The sequence below is a fragment of the Corvus moneduloides genome, chromosome 16 (genome assembly GCF_009650955.1).
Source record: "Corvus moneduloides isolate bCorMon1 chromosome 16, bCorMon1.pri, whole genome shotgun sequence".
Lineage (NCBI taxonomy): Eukaryota > Metazoa > Chordata > Aves > Passeriformes > Corvidae > Corvus > Corvus moneduloides.
In genome coordinates, this window is record NC_045491.1 from 7227542 (window position 1) to 7247937 (window position 20396).

The 20396-nt window shown below is 50.8% G+C and overlaps 1 protein-coding gene across 1 annotated transcript; it reads right to left on the minus strand.

Annotated features, from left to right (window-relative positions):
• Positions 1-1448: 1448 nt before the first annotated feature.
• On the minus strand, positions 1449-9029 carry KPNA7 (karyopherin subunit alpha 7). Its single transcript, XM_032126405.1, has 10 exons — positions 8074-9029; positions 7302-7439; positions 6708-6793; positions 5692-5960; positions 5111-5193; positions 4393-4656; positions 3800-4033; positions 3278-3460; positions 2683-2832; positions 1449-1660 (listed from the first exon to the last, which is right to left on the minus strand). The coding sequence occupies exons 1-10, from the start codon at positions 8224-8226 to the stop codon at positions 1580-1582; spliced, it is 1641 nt and encodes a 546-aa protein (XP_031982296.1). The 5' UTR covers positions 8227-9029; the 3' UTR covers positions 1449-1579.
• Between the last annotated feature and the right edge of the window lie 11367 nt (positions 9030-20396).

The following is a 20396-nucleotide window of genomic DNA, read 5'->3' on the forward strand; positions in this document are numbered from 1 at the left end:
AGGAAAAAGAATCAAAAAGATTTCCTCTTTCTGTTTTTATCCTGCTTTTTTCATCAGAGCAGCTGTAAGAGGCAGCCCTGCCTGGCCCTGGGAATAGGCACCTGGGATGGTCCACACAGAACCACAACCCAAAATTAGGGCAGCAACCCAGGGCCCAGCTCTGTGGCTCTGTTTACTCTGAGGAAACAGATTCGTTTTACCCAGGGAAATGTGGCCCACAGAGCCCAGCCAGCACCAGCCCTGTTACTCCACCAGTCCCTGGTTCAGGTGCACGTTAAGGCAGTGCTGTATCGTGTTTTTAAGTCCACAGCCCTGGATGCAAGGAGCACTTTGCATTTCATCAGATCCCAGCATTTTAATAATAAATAAATGAGACTCAGCCCTGGTACCCACAACTGGGGCTGCACAGCTCCTCCCAGAGCATAGTTTCTATGCTACCAAATCCCTGTTCCCTGGGTGGCCTGCAGGAAAAAAATGCATAAATCCTCTGATGAACAGATCCAGGGCAGAGGAAGAGTCTCTGCTTCCTGAAGAGATGATTTTCCCTTCAGATTAAGCTGCCTGTCACACCACCTCCCACTGCACCTGTGGAAGCAAAGCCCTGAGCCCACCCAGGGTCATTTTGAAGAGTCAAACCCCCCAAAGCAGAGAGAGAAAGCCACTCCCTCACTCTGCCTTAAGCAAAGCTTTTGAGATGCTTCAAGACCTGGGGAGCAAAGGGTTGGAGAAGAGTCTGCTGGGAATTACCAACACTGCAAGGATGGAGCAGTAGCCAGCAGCTTGTTGTAAACCTACAGCACAAAAAACCTTTGTGCCATGTAATCAACTCCATCCTCACCTTCTGCTGGAGACCACAGTTGGAGGGCTTGGAGAGAAGAAGGACAAGAGCCAGGGACACACCATGGAAACCTGAAACACAGGTCCTTGGAATGAAAGAGCAGAGCCAGATCGATGGATGGCAAGAGGGAAGCTGCAGCAGACATGAATCATTGCTCCTGCACTGCCTCCAACAACTTTCTTTCCAAAGGGACCAGCATTTACTCAGCAGCTCCCACATGCACACCCCAATGCTTCCAAGTGAAGTAACACACAGCAAGGACACTGACCCACCTACCCCTGGCTCAGTTCCTTCTCTGCTGGAAGCACCTCCTTTCCCACAGCAGTGAGGGTGCCTGCAGAAGGGTGAAACACTTCTCAAATAGTTTCAGAGCTCTTTCAGCCACTCCAAGTCAAGCCTAGCAGTTTCGGCACATGGATTTGGTGGTAGGATGCTGCTCTCCAGCAGTTTAATATACTTAGAAGGAAGTTTTTACCCAGAAAATGTGCCCAGGGGCTCCAACACATTCCTTCAAGGCCTTAAGATACTATTGGAAAAAAAAACCCAAGCCCTATCATTTGCAAGAGCAGCTTAAAGGAGGGGGAAAATAATTAAAGGCAAGAGGCACAAAGCCAAAAGTGCAATTTATTGAAAAGTTTAAGAAGTAAAAAGGCTCAGCATCTCTGCTCCTCATGGTTTGGATGTCTGAGCTCTTCCAAGGCACCTCCACCCACCAGCTTAGAGCTGTGTCATGCTTCATCTTCAGAAGTTGAAGTCTTGCTTCTCCACTGAGAAATCATACAGCCCATCTTGGCCAGTCTGGGGCTCCAGGTCTGTATTCTCCTAGGAGGAGAATGATAGCAATCAGTCACAGGGTCTGCATTTGAATGATGCCTAACCTTTTTACAGCAGCTCTGTTTTAGTCTGGTTTTCAAAATGCAGCTGTTGAGCTCAGCTTGACTCTCACAGAACCCCTGGAGACCAGGCCAAGCGTTCCTGCTCCTTGCAGCACCCCAGAGCTGCAGTGTCCCTGCAGCCCACACACAAAAGCAGCCAAGCCTTTGGGCTCAGACACCATAGGAAGAAGAGGAAAAAAAAAATGTGGCTGCAGTGGTAGGACTCACTCAAATTAAATGGCCTGCTTGGAACAGCAACAAGCCAGGACTGCTTAGGGAGATGTTCTCCTGGCATCCAGCCCCTCCAGCAGGAGCTGGTGTGGAGAATTTCCTCCACACCCACTTGCACCCCACAGACCCTGCTCTGGCAAAGGACTAAACCAGACCTTTGCCCCCTGCTGCAGCTCACACCCAAACTGAGCCACAGCTCCAAGGTCTGCCAGACCTCTAAGCCTCTTCCCTGATGTTTTCCCATCTGCAAGTCTAAGGCTAGGACTGAACATGACATCTGTGACAGTCATTGGACTCTTGCAGCTCCTAGCTGGTGTCCCATCTTCTTTTTCCATAGATTCCTTACCATGAGAAGGGTCAAGTAATCCAAATGCAACCTGAGCACTGTTATCAGCTGAGTAGGAGGCTGCCATTCATAGTGACAAGCCAGCTCAGCTCCGAAGGAGGAAACTTCTCCACATTTGGTATTCATATCAGTAACTGCAGTAGCTCCAGCTGATGCCAGTTTAAATTCCAGCAGCAAGATGCTATCAAGGCATCCATGTCTATTGTGCAGCTCCTTGGCTGACAACTTGGAGCTTCCACAGACCTTTAAAAGCAGCTGAAAGAAGCTGCAAGGACTTCTGGTCATGTGGAGGTCTCCTCCAAAAACCTCTTCCAGTATCCTTAAACTCTGTGCTTCATTCCAGTGCGTAAAGCTTCATATTTTCAGCTGAGAAGCAGCAAGGGTTCACATACCTCACCAGAAAAGTATTTCTCTATGATGTCCAGGGCAGCTCTGTAGACCATATCATTCTCATGGTTTTGCAAGTCTTCAATTTTCTCCAGACCACCAAGTTCTTCAACCAGCAGACACAACTTCTCTGTCTCTCCCAGCTTCTCAGCTGCCTGTAACATTGGAAAATCAGGCAGGAAAACAACCATCAGTAACAGGTCTGAGATGGTCTTTACTGTAATTACAACCCTGATCTACAAGTCAAAGGATCACAGTCCCTGAATTTATTAGGTCCCTACCCAATGCCAGGGATATGACTGGGGTGCCTGTGGAATACCAGTCCCTGCTGGGGACTGCCAACCAAACCAGTGAGCAGAGGATGAGGAGCAACACTTTGGGAACTTAATCTTGCCAAGCCCTTTAGACAACCTAAGGGTATCCAAGGACAATTTAGACAGTATGAAGTCTCTCTTACTCCAAAAATCAACAGTCATTGTTCTAACCACACAGTATGAGCATTTGGCTCAATCCTTGCTGCTCTTAGGGAGCAAGAAGTCAAAAAATAAGATCTTATCAGGATGAGATTAAAAAATGGCATCCAGGATGAACAGATCTCACCAGGAAGAGCTTTGAAATGGTCTCCAGGATAGTCAGGATGGTTTTGCTGTCTTTGGCCAAGAGCAGGTTGAGCAGAGGTTTGAGGATCCCAGAACGGACGAGTTCCACCACCTGATCCACCGTTCCTCCAGTCATGAAGTTGGCCACTACCCACACACCCTCCTTCTGAGCCTTGAAGTCACCCTGGAAAAGCAGCACAGCAAAGGCATTCCCAAGCTTTAGTATCCCTCTAGGATCGCTGTGAGGTGATGATAACCATCTCCCTTACACTCAGCTTGGGCTGACCCCTTTCCCAGCCCTTTGGGTGATGCATGGACACATGGCAGAGCTGCCAAGAGCAGCTCCAGGATGTGTCTCCATGCAGGTTACTGACAAGTCAGGATGCTCAGGCTGTCCCAAGGATCTCAACAGCTCTGAAACAGCCTGCTCAGGTGGCTCTGGGGCTGAGTGCTTCACTAATGAGCCATCCCAGGCCACCTGAACCCCACATTCCTCCCACAGGAGCACAGTGCCATCCCTTACCTTGTTGAGCAGCTCCACCAAAGGTGGCAATAAACCACAGGTGATGATCTGTTGGATCTGCTGGCAAGGCCCTGCTGCAATGTTGCTGAGGGTCCACGCTGCTTCCTTCTGGATCACTGGCTTCGTGTGCCTCAGCAGCCGGGGCAGGACAGTCAGGACACCAGCGTCTATTGCTTCCTGGGTCTGCTGGTCCGTGCCTGTGACCACATTCCCGATGGCACGGAGAGCTGGAGTCTAGACAGAGATTAGAGGAGATGAGGAAAGTCCTTACCTTGAGGGATACATGTCAGAAAGCCCAGCAAGATCCCTCACTAAGTGCTTGATCCTTCACACAAGGAGGGCATTGTGGGTGATGGCTGTTTATTTACAGCCCCATCATTCCCCATTTGCTCTAAGCAGCTTTAGAGTCTCTATCCAGCCTCCAGCAACAGCAAGCAGAACAGAGCAGTGGCTTGACAAGCAGGCAGTCAATTCTGCAGGCTGAGGGGACAGCACACCACAGCTGCCACATAGAACAAGGGCATGTGCCTTCCCTCTTCTCAGACATTTCTAACTACGGGACCAGAGGGTGGAGATTGCTAATTGTCCCCTACCACAACATTCATATCTGGGCTGTCCATGAGCTCCACAAGCCTTGGGAGAATCCCTGTGTCCACCACAACTTGGATGCGATCATTGCAGCCATCAGTCAGGTAGGAAACAGCCCAGCAGGAGTCAGAGATGATTTCCTTGTCCTCATGCTGCAGGAGGAAGACAAGGACTGGCAGAATCTTCTTCACAGCATCCAAGGGAGGGCAGGGGTTCTTGTTCCTGCACAGGTTTGATAGTGTCCAGGTGATGTTCCTCAGGAACCCAACCTGAAACACAAAGCAGGTGTGAGATCCTCACTGCCCCCAAGAGTTTCTCAGTCCATGTTATCCTGTGAAGGTTCTCACACACCAGGGACAGAGAATAGTGCGGCAGGAACCATTGCAGAAGGGCAGAGAAACCACAAAGCAGCAGGAGGAAGCTTGAAGGGCAAGTTCAGCCCTTCCACATGCATATGCAAGTCTGCCTTGCACCAGTTTCACGTTATTCCTAGCCTGAGATAGTCAGAGCTGAGTAAGAAAGCCAAGAATGGAAGAAATCCCATTGACTTGGAGTGCCTGCTTGGCATCCCCAGCCTTGTGCATAGGCAGGGCCACAAAAGCAGTTTAGAGCAGGGTCTCATTCAATTATACAAAGAGTTTGTTGTGCACAAGGCAGCCAGTGGACTCACCCATCACCCAAGGGATTAAGAGCTGTTAAGTCAAGAAAGTGAAGGTTATTTACTGGAGTTGCAGGTGACACCAGAGCCAGCAAGGGAGGAACCGCATTGCGAGCAATAAGAGCATCCCTGTAGAGAGGACCATCGCCTGGGCAGATAAAAAGGGTCAGTCATTGCATCTGCTTGAGTCACAAGACAGTCAACATCAAACAGCAATCAGACCTGCAGGGCCAGGGCTGGGTGACCCACCAGCCACACACCACTAGGCATTTCCAGATGGGAAAGATTTACTGGGCAGACTGGAGTGCCAGCAGGCCAACCAGGCATGACCCATTCTGTTCTCTCTATGGTGACATTAGTGGGTTAAACCACCCCAGCAGAACAGAGTCTTGCCCTTGGCTTTGGCCAAAATCATCTTACAGAGCCAACATAGGATCTCAAAGGCTGCCAGGCCACACCAAGGGGATGAAGAGTTATGGGGTTCAATAGGGGCAGCAGCTTGGAGACAAAGCTGCAGGGACCGGAGCACCAATGCTTTATCTCCCCAACAAAATCACAGAATATTCCAAGTTGGAAGGGGCCCACAAGGATCATCAAGTCCCTGGCTCAGTCAGGGACCTCCAAATGCCCCTCCAGGTCCCCTCACCTGCAATGTTACCCAGGGCCCACACTGACTGCTCGCTGATGTGCATGTGTGGGGAGGACAGCAGGGAGATGAAGGCTGGGATGGCCCCTCCCTCCACCACGGCCCTGGTGTGCTCTGAGGTGCCAGAGGCAATGTTGGTCAGTGCCCAGGCTGCCTCAAACTGCAGGGCAGCGTTGTCAGCACGGCCCAGGAATTCCACCATCCTGGGGATGATCCCCAGCTCGATGATCTGATTGATGGGGGGGTCCTTGTGCCTGGACAGCAGCTTCCTGTAAGAGAGGACACAGCACAGCCAGCCATGAGGAACCCTGCATGGTGCCACCACAGCCCATAGGCCTGTGGCCAAACACAAGGTTGTGGCTTGCAGGGGAAGCACTGATGGTTCAGCATCCCACCACAACAAACCCTCAGCAGAAGGGCTGCCATAAAAAGGGAAGAGTCAGCTAAACATAATGAAGCAACAGCAGGGTGTCCGCTGGAAGTAAAGCCTGGACATCCTCACAGCCATACTCACTGGGGATGGTGCTGGTCCCAGATCACTGGTACAATAGCTGGAGCCAGCCAAGGAAGCACAAGCAGGGATGCAGCCTCTCCTGGACCCTCAGGAGACATCCCCTCTGCCAGGTGGGTGATGAAGGCACTCTATGGTCCTTCATGCCCCCAACTCTTGTAGGGACAGCCCCTGCTCAGCTCTGACCCTTTTCAGAGCCAGGCTCTCCCGTCCTTATTCTGCCCAAACATTTGGCACTCAATTTCTTGTGGGATCCAACGTGATCCCTGGTACAGCACAGGCACAGCAAGAAGAGGCACAGCCAACCCCCTGGTTGGGTTCACACAGGACTGTGAGCCAAGCACAGCACACAGGGCACAGAACAGGCACCAGCTGAGATTCCCATGGACAGTTTGTGTTACCAGGCTCCTTCTCCCTTTGCCATCTCTCTAGAGAGCTCCTCAAACAGGAACTTGCAGCCTTTTGCCCCCAGGCCCCAGCACAGCTCCAGCAGCTGGGTGCATACCTGGTGGCCTGGGTGGCGAGCAGCTGCAGCTCAGTGTCATCCCCATTCACAGCTTCCACGATCTCCTCCAAGGACGGCTGAATAATCTGTGTCACAAGGAATGATTCTGAGTCAGACGGGGAGCTGGGACTCCCTCCGGTTTAATCTCGGCAGTCAATCAGCCGTCTAGACCCGACTCAGTCACCACTTCATATCTAAGAGGTGTCTATTCTTTATGCAACACAGTTTCAAGATGAGGCAGAGGAAGAAAATCCACAAAAGCCTTCAAGGCAACTACTGCTTGTAATCAAGCACTGAAAGAGTCACTGACACCATAATGGGCCTTCGAGCTCAGTAATTACCCCTGGCTGTGCAGGAAGCCAGACAGGAGCAGCTCCCAGCGAGCCAGAGCACCAGCCTGTTCTACCTGCCATCAAGGGAGGCCAGCAGGACATCACCAAGAAAAATTGCACAGACAAAGACCAGGTAGTCTGAAACACTCCCCAGTACTGGGCATGGAGATCAGGAATGGCACCAACTACTTAACCCAGGCCACCCCAGCTGGAGTTGGTAGTGGCCCAAGGTGGGGATGATTCCAGCTGCACTGACACTCACCTCATATGCTCCATCTTGTCCCAGAGAAGGATTCTCCTCCTTCACATGAATGGAAATGTTCCTGCGCTTCAGGATCTGCTCATCCTTCTTGGCCTTTCTCAGCTCAATGCTCACCTCCACCCTCTGCCTCCGCAGGGTCTGGGGGGAAGAAGGGCACCATCCCACCCGCGTCTGCAGCACCCCATTTCCCAGGGAGTTCATCCCCCACCATCTGCCCCACATTTCCCACGGGAGGAGTGCAGAGCCAGCACCTCCTCACTAAGGCCTGAAGGGTAATGTAGGAGATGGGACAGAGGAAACCTCTCCCTCCGTGCCTCCCAAGGACATGGGCTGCTGGATGAACCAGCAACCAGTGGGTGTTTTTAAAAGTTGATTTGCTGAACCTGAAAGGCAAACCTTCATCTCCTCTACTGGCTTAAATCAAGCTGACAGATCCCACATCTGACATCCCATACCAGCTCCAACTCCGCAGGGATAACTGCTGTGGAGAGCTCAGCAGGCTGGGGCTGAGCCATTTCCCTCCCAAAGCCACCCACCCAAAACTCACAACCCCCTTGCCTGTGCCACCACACTCCTTGCAGCCCAGCCAGCCCCACACCACATCCCAAAAGCCACCCAAACATCCCAGCTGAAAGGATCCAGAGCCATTCCCCTGCTCCCTAACACAGGTAGATTTGGGACCATGAACCTTGAGAAGCCTCTCCATCAGCTTCTGCCAACGGTGGGCTCTGCTGGGATCCCGAAGTGCTGGCACAGGCAGGTGGGTACTCACAGTTTCATCCTTGCCCTTGTTCTTGAACAACTTCATGTGCTGGCTGTGCTTCCTGACTGGCATCTTGGCAGAGTTGAGAGACGTGCTGAACACCCTCGTGTGCTCTTGGGGGTCAGGACAGAGCGGCGTCAGGTCACAGCTGCCCAGCAGCATCCCCTGCCAGCCACTGAGGGGGCTGGGACGCCCCACTCCCACCAGCAGCCTGGGCCACTCATTTCCACCTCACACTCCCAGCAAGGGAGACACTGGAGATCCCCTGCCCCAAGCAGGGCTTGGTAGGATCCTCACACACTTCAGCTGAGCCACTGAACTAAATACAAGCACAAACTACCACTTAATATCAGGCTACAGAAATTACAGCTGCTGCTGCAGTCCCAGGAGGAAACAAGACACAGACTCCCCACGGTCACAGGAACATCCACTTCCTCCAGCCCGGATCCTTGGGCTTTTACATTTCCTTTGACGCACAACCCAAGCCTGGCAAGGCCTCTTGCCTCCAAAAGGAGCAGCTCAAGGTCTGATTTAAGGACATACAACCACATCCAAGCCTCTCTCACTCCACCACAGAGCCCAGCCTAGCTTCCTCCTAGCATCCCCAGCTAGGAAAGACACATGGTCATGTGCAGGGACATGAAGTGACCAAGGTCAGTTGATAAAAAAGAGTTCTGGAAACCCAGGAATTAGTACAGACTGCCAGGTGAACATGAAATAGGGACAGGTAAAAATAATTTCTAAGCACCTCCTGGTAAAAGCCAGAGATATACACACAAATAAACAAAGAACTGGCCTTCAGAAAGCTTTTGTCAGAAAAACAAGGCTTCCAGCCAGCATTAAGGGAGATATTTTCAGAGCAGACACCATCATGGGACCCCTAAATGCAGGCTGTGCATCAACACACTCAGGGGCTGATCCCACACAGATGGTGCCTCCTCTCCTCCCCTCCAGGCTTACAGCCAACACCTGCAGCTCAGAGCAGCCTCCAAGGGCTCCCTCACACCATCGCTTTAAGTTCAAGGTTTTGGTGGTTTTTTTCATCCTATCTCTCCCTGTTTCCTGTCCCAGTAACCAAGGCCAGGCAGCAGTAGCTCTTATCCCATCCATCCAGCTGCAGACCTCCTCCAGCTTCCAGAAGGACCAGGCTGAGCCACCTCTTGGCTCAATCCAACATCCCCCATAGCCTTAATCCCAACACTCAGACCTCAAGGGCTGCTCCAGCCTCCCCTCCTCTGTTCCCCCAACAGAGCCACACATCCCAAAAAGCCTCTTCTTTTGGGGAGCTTTCTCCACCACACCCACTGACACCAGCCAAGCAGCAGACCCAGCATAGCCCCAAAGAGCCAGGAGGGCCTAGCCAGCAGCCTCATTGTGGGATAGATAAAAACCACCCAGTACCCCAAAGGGGGAGGGAAACACTTACCCCCAACTCTGCCTCATACCCCACCACCCTCCACTGCCTCTTTTATTTCCCCCACGGAGCCACGTACCCCCAGCTCCCCTCCCCGATTGGCTCTTCCCAGGACAGCCCCCCGTTACCTGCACCTGCTCCGTCACCTGGATGCACTGGAGGAGGATGGATGGTGGTGGCTGCCTTCTTGTCTGGACTACCACTCACCCTCCAGATCTCCTCCATATGTTTATGCTTTGCCAGATTTGGCCTTGTTTCTTGGCCAAGACCCTTTGTGGGTCATGCCGGCCTGTACCTGTACAGTGTCCTGGCCTGTGGGGGACAGTCTGGGCTCTGCCACCCCATCACTGTGCAGGGCACAGGCAGTCTGGGGGTGCCCCTTTTTTTTGTCTGGGTAGCTTGTGGGTGGTGCTGCAGGCCAGGAGAGCACCTCCTTTGGTCAGCAGGGCCCCGGACCACACAGCCAGGCAGCATCAGCTGCACAGAGGTTGCAAGTGAGCCAAGACTGGATTAAGCAACTTGGAGCATCGTCAGGCACTGAGCTGCTGGCTGGCACAGGAGGGAGGTGGCGAGGAAAGAAACCCAACAGGAATCCATTATCTCCATGAGTCCTTTAGCTTTTGGCCAGGAGCTGCTGTGTTCTGTGCCCATGACAGTCTCCACCAGCTTCATTTATGGAGCCCTTGCCCCAGTCCTGCTCTTGCTGCTCTGGCCAACAGGGAGAGCAGCTCCCTGACCCCCAAATAACCACTGTGGCAGGGCTTGGCTGCAGCACTGTGGGCAGTTTTGGGGACTCTGAGGTGCTGAAGACATCCTGGCTTGGCACCCGCTCCACACTATCACCCTTTTTAGCAAAGCCCCATAAAATCCTCTTGGTGTGTGCAGGGGTGCCAGCCTGGTCCAACCAACAGGGAAGGGAGGAGCAGTGTTTCCCAAATGGGTAGGGAGAGCAACAGTTAAAATATTTAATTAAAACATGACTTTAAACTACTTGACATCTCTTTCTACTAGGGAGATGGGGAGCAAAGACCCTGGGAGCTTCAGGAAGCTGATGCTGGGATGCTGATGGGAACAGCACTCACCACTGAGGTCTGCACCCTCCAGACCCCTGGGCCTCTGCACCTTCCAGCTGGGCACACAGAGCCATTCCAATCCAAATTTTAGGAATTCGGGGAACAACTTGTGTTGCCCAGCATGGAAATACCTGTGGAGACATGCTGTGCAATACGCTGCTCTAAGTCCTGGATTCAAGTCCTGGGGTCACACCAGTTCTGCATTTCAAGGCAAATAAAATGAGTTGTACACAGCTTTATGTGGAAGGTGATAGGGGAGGTTTGAGAAAAAACCTTCAGATAAATCTGTTGTTTGTAGGCATTAAAAAGCCAGTTGTGCTAATCCTGGCTGCTGTGATTTTAAGCTTCAAGTGCCACTGGTTGCATTATCTTGTTTCTTGGCTGCTTGAGACATGAAAATTACATTTCAATTACTTTTTAATTCAACTTAATCTGGTGCAAAAGTTAGCGTGCACCCTCTAATTTTGTTTTCTGAGAGGTTTGTTTCCACTAATTCCTAATCAGCCAACACTAAATCAAAACAGGCCTGGCTCAAGCTGAAATAGATGAGTCCTTGCGACCTTGCCAAGCAATTTAATTAAATTGGCTTAAAATCATACCCCAAGGTAAGTGGGGGCAGCCTCTGGCACAGGCCAGCCCCCAGGTTTTGGTCCCCTGCCTGGAGAGCTCTCACCCAAGGTGCTGCAGGATGTGAATATGAAACAAAGCTGGGAGAAGTTCATGGTTATCCTGGGCTGCTCTTTTTCTCCCTGCTCCTTCCATTCCCTCTCCACCTGCCAAGCACAATCAGCCCCTTCCTGTTCAGTTCCCTGTCACCTCCAGTGCATGGAGGGAGAGGATGGGGAGAGAAAAACACATATAATGGATGAACATCCCCCTCCTTGTCCTTCACTCTGGTCCCTGATGTCATGAGAGGTGGCACTGCCACGCAATCGACCCCAGGAGCAGGCTGAGGATGAGGGGAGTGGATTTGAACCCATGCTGAGGACATGGAGAGATCAATATTTGCCAAATGGGGAAGTGAACAACCACTGGAGGAAAAAAAGTTTTGGGTTTCAGCATATAAGAAGGTATCACAGCTAATGGAGAGGAAAGGAGATAAAACCCTAAATCTACATGACAGTGTCCCCTGAGCTCAGCCTTGTGTGCTCAAGCTGAAAATCCACATTGTGACAGGTATGAGAAGCTATGGTTTCAGTATAGGGGTTTTTTTGAGGCTGTTGTCCCCCACTCTGTCACCCTTCACCCCACCACTGCACCTCAGTGAAGCTCTGACTGGGGTAGATTTGAAAACACCAATTTTAAGCCCTGAGAGAAAAGCCCTGGTTTCCCCTCCTGTGTTTTTCATGTTTCTTGCATAGATTTATCCTCACTGCATGTGGAGAAAGGTACTGGACAGGAAAGGTGTCAGCGTGTGGCGTCTCTGTGGCTGGGTGAGATGAGGCAGGAACATCCTGGGATCCATCCTGGGGTGCTGGATCCAAATACAGCAGCTGGTTGGATCAACCCCTCTGTGAGAGGAGAGCCTCAGCTGGCAGAGGGGAAGCAGGGCCAGGGGTCCCTGCCAGCCCCTGAGCGGCTGCTCTCACACAGCGTCCTCTCTGTCAGCAACAATGTAGTTCCATTAAATGAACATCAACGAATTAATTTTACTTATTAGTTACGCTAACCAAGGAAATATCCCTGTGGGTTCCTGAAACAGCTGATGATGTAACTACTGGTGGATTATAGAATCATGGAATATACTGAGCTGGAGGGGACCCACAAGGATCATCCAGTCCAACTCCTGGCCCTGCCCAGGAAACCCCAACAAACCCACCTTGTGCCTGGGAGCATTGTCCAAATGCTCCTGGAGCTCTGGCAGCTTTGGGGCTGTGACCACTCCCTGGGGAGCCTGCTCAGTGCCCAACCACCCTCTGGGGGAAGGACCTTTTCCTGATATCCAGCCTAAACCTCCCTGCCGCAGCTTCATGCCTTCATTCCCAAGCGTGGCAGGGATGGAGCCTGGAAATTCCTCCTTTTTCAGTTGGGATCCATCCTCCTGGCACACAATCCACGAGGGAGGCGGTGCTAACTCCACAGACTGCACTGGTCCCTCCTGGAGTGGCAGAGGTTGGGCAGCTTGTGACCTCCCCAGCAGCAGCCACCAGCTTGTTGTCAGAACTATTGTTGGTGCAGCCACCACAAGCGGGAGCTGGGATCGGAGCTGCTTTGTGCCAGGCACGGAACAGGCACGGAATAATGACAGCCCCCATCTGCTACAGTCTGTCTCATCAGGACATGCAGAAGGTGGGAGAAAGGATTTATTGTTATCTCAGCCTTACTGCTGAGCCAGAGGCAAAGCTGAGCACTGCAGCTGGATTTTCTGCGGCTGAAGGTGCAGTCTGTTGTTTCCTGTAATTTAGTGGAGCAGCCTCAAAAATGTGGTCCTGCTTTTCTGCCTCTGTTCCTCTGCAGCCAGGGAGCCATGGGGATGTGTCAGTTCAGAGAATCATGAAATTGGTTGGGTTGGAAGGCACCTAAAGCTCATCTCATTCCAACCCCCTGCCATGGGCAGGGACACTTTCCACTATCCCAGGTTGCTCCAAGCCCTGTCCAACCTGGCCTGGAACACTTCCAGGGATCCAGGGACAGCCACAGCTTCCCTGGGCAACCTGTGCCAGGGCCTCCCCACCCTCACAGGGAGCAATTCTTTCCCAATATCCCATCTAAGCCTGCCCTCTGGCAGTTTGAAGCCATTCCCTCTTGTCCTGTCCCTCCACGCCCTTGCCCAAAGTCCCTCTCCAGCTCTCTTGGAGCCCCTTTAGGCACTTAGGGTCTCTAAGGTCTCCCTGGAGTCTTCTTCAGGCTGAAAAGCTCTGTTAGCCCATCTCCATGGGAGAGAAAAGAATGAAGAAAAAGAGGAGGAGGAAACAAGTACAGTTTTCCATCATTTCAGTTGAAACAGCTCCTGCCGTGGCTGTGGGACTGTGTGGTGGTTTTCAAGGCAAATTGTTCTTCAGGTCCTTTTTCCAGCCAAGAAACAGGATCACTCTGAAATGTAGGCACTGGAAAAAAAAGGAGAAGAGTCATATTGACATTATACACAAGAGATCTATATTTATTGATAAAGAAGCCTGGAGAGCTGGGAATTCCCTGGGAATTAAGGGAAAGGGAATTTGTGTGCAGGAAGACAGCTTTGCGAAGTGTAATACCAACTGATTATCCCATCAGCTGGGCTGGGAGCTCCTGCTGAGCTATCAGAGAGCAATGGGAAGGAGAACAGCAGCAGGGCTGTGTGAGCTGTGGGAGCTCATTCCCCCTTTCCAAAGGCAGCTGTTAATGTCCATTTGGCTCCACTGTAAGCGGATGCCCCAGAAAACCAGGACAGCCCTGGAGCGCCTGTAACTCCACACCAGGCTGAACGTTAAGGAACTAATTTTAACTTCTGAGCATCCTCCTTTCTGCCAGCCACGGAGGGATTAGAGTAACAGTTTTTGAAATTATTTAAAAATAACATCAGACTTAATCAGAGTTATTTATTAAATCCATTATCCTCTGTCAGTTATGAGACACTGATTCAGCTACAGAAACTATAATCACCTATGGCCAAAAATCTTACCTTTTTTTTCCTTAGCCTGGCCCAGTAATAATTAGTCCTTTAGTCCCTGACCCTGTAATTCAAGGAACTGAAACAGAGAAATCTATAGTGCATTTAGGGTTGAGGCACAACAGAGTGATGAAGAAAGCTTGGAATTAATCAAAAACCCACATCATTTTGTATAAATCATGCATGGCCCACAGCATCTACCAGGAGAAAAGCTAAGGTACTCTCTAAAGGAGTGGAGTGCCTTGTAAATCATGCAGGGAAGAGAAACTCCGTGAAAATACCAGGAAAACCATATAAATCATGGGGTCTTGAGCCTCTGGATGCCTGTTTGCTGTCAGGGAGTCCAAGTGCATCTTAATTAGAGGAGGAGATGAGCTTTCCTGCTGCCAGACAGCTCACCTTGCTCCAGCACCTCCGATTATCCCAGCTGAGGACAGCATTTCAATAGAAATAAGTGTCTTTGTTTAAAATGTGTATTTCGGGGCCTGCCTTTGAAAGCCATGCTTAGGAAATGCTAAAAAGAGGATTGGACATGCATATTCCACCTGATCCAAGAGCTGCAGATAGTTTTTGCTAAGCCTGGAGGTGATGTTCATCTCTGTTGCAACTTCTTCACATCTCACACACACTGATTTAGGAATGAGCTTTTGGGGAGCCCCCGGTAATTCCATCTCCTTGTGCCACCTCCTTCCCGCCACTCATCTGCTCTGAGGGCTGTCCTGGAAATGTGACAGTGTAATAAATTTTATGTAAAAATGTAAACCAAATTCTGCGCGACCCACCCATGGCCTGGGCTGATCCCACAGCGTGGGCAGCAGAGAGGGGGAATGTGCACCTCGGCTTCACTTTCTGAGACCCCACTTGGGACAGTACTTCCAGCTCTGGGGCATTCATCATCACAAGGATGAGGAGCTGCTGGAGTGAGTCCAGGGGATGCCACAGAGATGCTCCAAGGGCTGCTCTGCAGCCAGGCTGGGAAAGATGGGGGTATTCACCTGGAGAGGAGACTCCAGGGAGACCATAGAACCCCTTCCAGTGCCTAAAAGAGCTCCAAGAGAGCTGGAGAGGACTTTGGGGAAGGGCGTGGAGGGACAGGACAAGGGGAAATGGCTTCCCACTGCCAGAGGGCAGGCTTAGATGGGATATTGGGAAGGAATTGTTCCCTATGAGGTGGTGAGGCCCTGGCACAGGTTGCCCAGAGAAGCTGTGGCTGTCCCTGGATCCCTGGAAGTGTTCCAGGCCAGGTCGAACAGGGCTTGGAGCAACCTGGGATAGTGGAAAGTGTCCCTGCCCATGGCAGGGGGTTGGAATGAGATGAGCTTTAGGTGCCTTCCAACCAAACCATTCCATGACTCTCAGATTCTATAATTCCTTGCATTGAGTGCCACAACTGAAAATGTGAGCACTGAGAAGTTGGATACCAGGAAGACAGACTTGAACTTTGCTCTCCTGTGTGTACCCTTCCCTGAAGCTTTTGATCACAATGCACAGATTGTCTCCTGCAGGATTCGTGACTCACTGAGCACCTGGTGGGATTTGAAAGGCCTTGGCATTGTCCCCATCAGACCCTCTGTGCCCCACGAGCAGCAATCTGCCCTTGTTTGGTTAGAGCCTCGTCGTGTCTCTGTAGAGACAATATCCCTGCAGCCCTCACAGGAATACACTGATCCTCCCCAAGCAAGCACAGACAACAGCTGAGAATGAGGTTGCAGCTTTCATTATTTTCTAAATGACTAATAAATGCAAAAACATCTTGCAGTCTCCTGAGGCAGATCTTTATATAACCCTGTGATCCTTCAGCAGGGCTTTCCGATCCGGATTCCATTCCTCCCTGAACCACCAGAGATCAGTTTGCTCCTGCTGCTGAAATGCAACCCCAAAATGCAGCATCCAAACTGAGTTCCTTGTTATTCCAAGGCTTGTCACAACAGCACAAAGGCTGAGGCTCTACAGTAAGCAGCCATAAACAGTTTTGTACTCCCTGTTCCTTACCTTGTCTTCCTGCATTTACAACCTCCTTCTTTTTAATTGGGAATGTCACTACGAACACCTGGGCCGCGGTGTTTAGCCTGGGATCCTTGGCAGCACTGAGGGAGAGACAAGAGCCTTTCTTATGTGTGGTCTGTATTGGATAGGTGGAATGTAGGTAAGTATATGCAGGAAGTTCTTCCCTGCGAAGGTGAGGAGGCCCTGGCACAGGGTGCCCAGAGAAGCTGTGGCTGCCCCATCCCTGGAAGTGTCCAAGGCCAGGTTGGATGGGGCTTGGACCAACCTGGGATAGTGGAAGGTGTCCCTGCCCGCGGCAGGGGGTAGAACGAGATGAGCTTTAAGGTCCTTCCAAGACAAACCATTCTGGGATTCTACATGGGCTGACCTGCCCTTATCTGAAGGCCATTTTCCAACCTGAAACAGAATTATGCTCCACATCCCTTCAGGCAAGAGGGCTGGACTCTCAGTCTCACTTTAACATGATGAAGGAATCTCTGTCAGGGCAAGAAACTGAGCCCACACCAAAGGCAAACATCCTGCTTAGCAGACAACTCCCTCTACGATCCATGGTCTGCAGGGCTTGCTGTGCACTGCTATCGGGACACGTCACTCCACAATCTCTCCTCTATTCTCTGAGGGAACCTTCCAACCCCCCTTCCCAGATAATGTAATCACAAAGGGACATGGCTGGGTGAAGCAGCTGCAGCCCAGCCCAGGCTGTCCCAGCAGGTTTTGAGCGTGGTGATGTGCTGGAACAGAGTGTGGCCAGCGAGATACAGGACAGGGCCTGGGCTATGGACACTGCTACAACACGTCATTAAACTCAGCAAGAGGCACCCTTGGAAGCAGAAAGCAGATTGGCTGAGTCCTGGCCCTTGCTGATGTGTCCATGGGCTGAGTGGGCCAGCAGCTATTTCAGGTTTGCCATTCTGCCTTGGATCACTGAGTGGAGAGATCCAATTGCTGCCTTTTCAGGTCTCTCCTCCTGTGTGGTCAAAACATTTATTTTTTCATGTTACACATGAGCTAACAGGTCAGAACCCGTTATTTATTTGATGCATTTCACGTCCTTCTCTAAGATGTTGGGCTGAGAACTGTTTACAATCTCCATTCACAGATTCAAGGTTTGAAATAATTACCTTCAAAAGCCCAGAAAATATGACTTGCTCCGGAGAGATTCCTGAGGAGGTAATCACAGTTCTCAGCATTCAGGACTCCAGCTGGCCATGGTTTCTGTGGTATTATTCTGCTCCTGACGGGGCATGCTGAGTTTCTAGAATCAGATTTTCAGGGTGAATAGTCAGTTACAAATTCAAGAGGTGGGTGTAACACGAACTCTCTAATTTTCACCTCAAAGCAGTTGTTTATCTGAATCTTCCTGCTTGGAAACTCAATCCCAAGCGTGTTCACCCACAACACCCACAATGGCAATCCTGGCAGGGTAACCACATCCCAAACGCTCCAGCTGAGGCAAATATAGCAGAGAAATACTTAGGGCTGATACAGGAGCTGTTGTCTTTCATGTCTTTCAGGGCAGTTCATACCCACTGAGTGACTGAAACACGCAGGATGGTAACACAACAACAGCTTTATCCTTTCTGCTTGCAGCAAACACACAGGGTTTATTCATCATAAACATGGGGCACAGAAATGATTTTAAAATGAAACTTCAGTTCCATCACCAGTGTGGCTACTCCTGCCAAGGGTTCAGCCTGAGTTTTGCCTGCCAAAGATCAGGTCTGATGAAATCTGCTGTTCCACCTTGGCAAGAAAATACGGCCAAGATTGTGACTTTGCACAGAAGTTTCTTTAGATGGTCTTTCTATTTCAGCCTCTTGTCCCTACCCCCCTAGAAGCCGAGTTTATAGAACACCCTACGAGGAAAGACAAGAAATTGCCATGAAACAAAGCATTATTTGATGTCTCCTGAGGGATTAAAGCTTCCCAGTCAGGCTCCCAGCGTTATCACCCCACTGGACTTACAGATAAGTAATGTGTTGTCTCTTTTAAAATGTAATCACTGGTTCAGTACCTTTGGACAGCTCTGAAAGAGCCTGGCCAGCCCTTGCAAACACACACCTTCCAGGACCTTGGGTTTAACCTGGTAGGTACCGGCTGTGTGCGGTGGCTGGGAAGAGGTGTGGGATGGAGAGCAGGAAGGACCATGTGGCAGCAATGGGAGGCAGAGGCAGAGAGAGAAAAGGATGGTGCCTGCAGGTGTGTGTGGAGCCCATCTGGATTTATATTCACTGTTTTATGTCAGGTAGACTTGAACTCACAGGTATTTTAACCATAAGTTTATTAAATTCCACATGGCCTTGAGGAAATGAGATCTCAGAGTTTTTAACTCATCCCCAGCTGTTGGCATGGCCTTACCCCTTCCTTGACTTTTGGGTCTACATTTACACCTAAGCTTTTAAAAAGGTCACTCCTGGCTTTAGACTGAAAGATCAGAACAAAATAGACTTTCTGTAGGTACATTGTCTGCCAAAACATGGGCTGACACTGGGCGGACAAGCCTGAAGGTATAAGTCGTCATCATGTCCTGCCTCAATTTCCCCAGCTATGAAAGGATGGTGAGGTATAAAGAATTTAAAGTTCCAGAAGAGTCTGAGACCTGCACCTAAGAAACACTGTTTGATGCAAGTATGAGCTATTTTGTTTCATACACTTATTTTCTGTCGGTGTTTGGTTTAACATTTCATTGATCTGTTTCAGGGACCCTGTCAGTCCCTGTGTTTCAGGGAGGTGACGGATTAAGTGCAGACCTGAGCCAGGCCTCAAATATACATTGCAAATCCAGGCATCCAAACCCAGCCAGCCTACAGATTTAGCTGTGTAGATTGAGAGGGGAAATGATTGCTGAGCTGTTACATTCCTTATCTCTACCTGATCAAAGCGGAAATGGACGGAGGAAATTTCTCCTTCCTGCTTTGTGGGTGAAATTCACCCCAGAGCAGCAGATTGCAGCTGAGGGTGTCACACCAGGATCTTTTGGAGCCGGGAAACTGGTTTCCAAGGGCACAGCCCTGCTGCCTTGGAGTCCTTGCACACATATTTTTAGCCCATCGAGGTTTTCAGGAGGATGGTGGAGAAATGAGATCACCAGGACGGCCAGGGCCATCGCTGCTTCCGACCAGTGCCAAGCTGTCCTAACCGCAGCCCAAGCAGAGGTCTCTAAACCCAGACCGTGGTGGCCAGAAGTCCGTTCCCCAGCCAGGAGCTTCTCCCACTGTGCCCAGCCTGACTCCTGAGCAGGCTGAGTCACTGGGCTGGCGCCCAGCATTGCTTGGGGCTGCAGAGGTGGGATGGAGAGCAGCCCTCGGCCTGGGCAGTGTGTCCCTGCTTCCAAAGAAAGCCACAGCACAGCCCCTGTTCCCTTTAATCACAGGAATGATGAAATCAGCTTCACCTCTGCAGGGAGCAGCGAGTTGAGCAGGTAGGGCTGGTCCCTGGGGGCACATCTTTGGGTGCTGGACACGGACACAGCACTCACCATCAGCTGTTGCCTTGGCAGCTCTAAAGCTGCTGCAGATGTGTGGGTGGGGGAAGGAAAACTGCCTGGAGTGTGGGACACAGTCTGCTCCCAGCACAGGACAGGTCCCCAAAAATGCAAAGCCTTGGGACATGAGTCATGTCCTTGAACTCCCCTACTCCCTCCTCTGGAACGGCTTTGCCACAACTCAGGTTGTGACAAGAGTGAAAACCACCACGAGCCATGGGAAATGGACGTGCTGTGGACTCTCCTGGTAGTTTTCGATGGCTGAGGGCAGGAGGTGATGAACCAGGTCCTCCCTTTCAGTTTCCTCTGAACCCCCATCCAAAAACTGCCCTCACCAGAATTGGTCTAACAGTTTTCAGGAAAAAAAAGATGGGAGAAAAGCCCCCTGTTCTCAGCCATGGGCAGGTTCCCAGTGGCCTGGCACTGGATAGTGAGGAAGGCTGAAGAGAAAGTGAGAATATTCTCCCTATTTTTTTCCACTCAATCTCTTGTTTTCTGACCCCTCTTAGGAGCTACCACCCATATTTGGGATCTTCCTTCTGCTGCAGGTTCCTATTGAACTGGAAGGTATCACTGGTGTGAAGAAAACACCACCACAGGAAATTCCAGGTTTCTTCAATCTGCTTCTCAACAATGTGGGAAGCACTGCTGTCCTTCTCTTTTCCTTCTAGTTTTACCTTCTACCCAAAACGTAGAAGAAGAAGAAGGTAGAGAAGCCAAAATGACCGATGGTTATAAGGAAGAGAGTGTGGATGACACGGACCC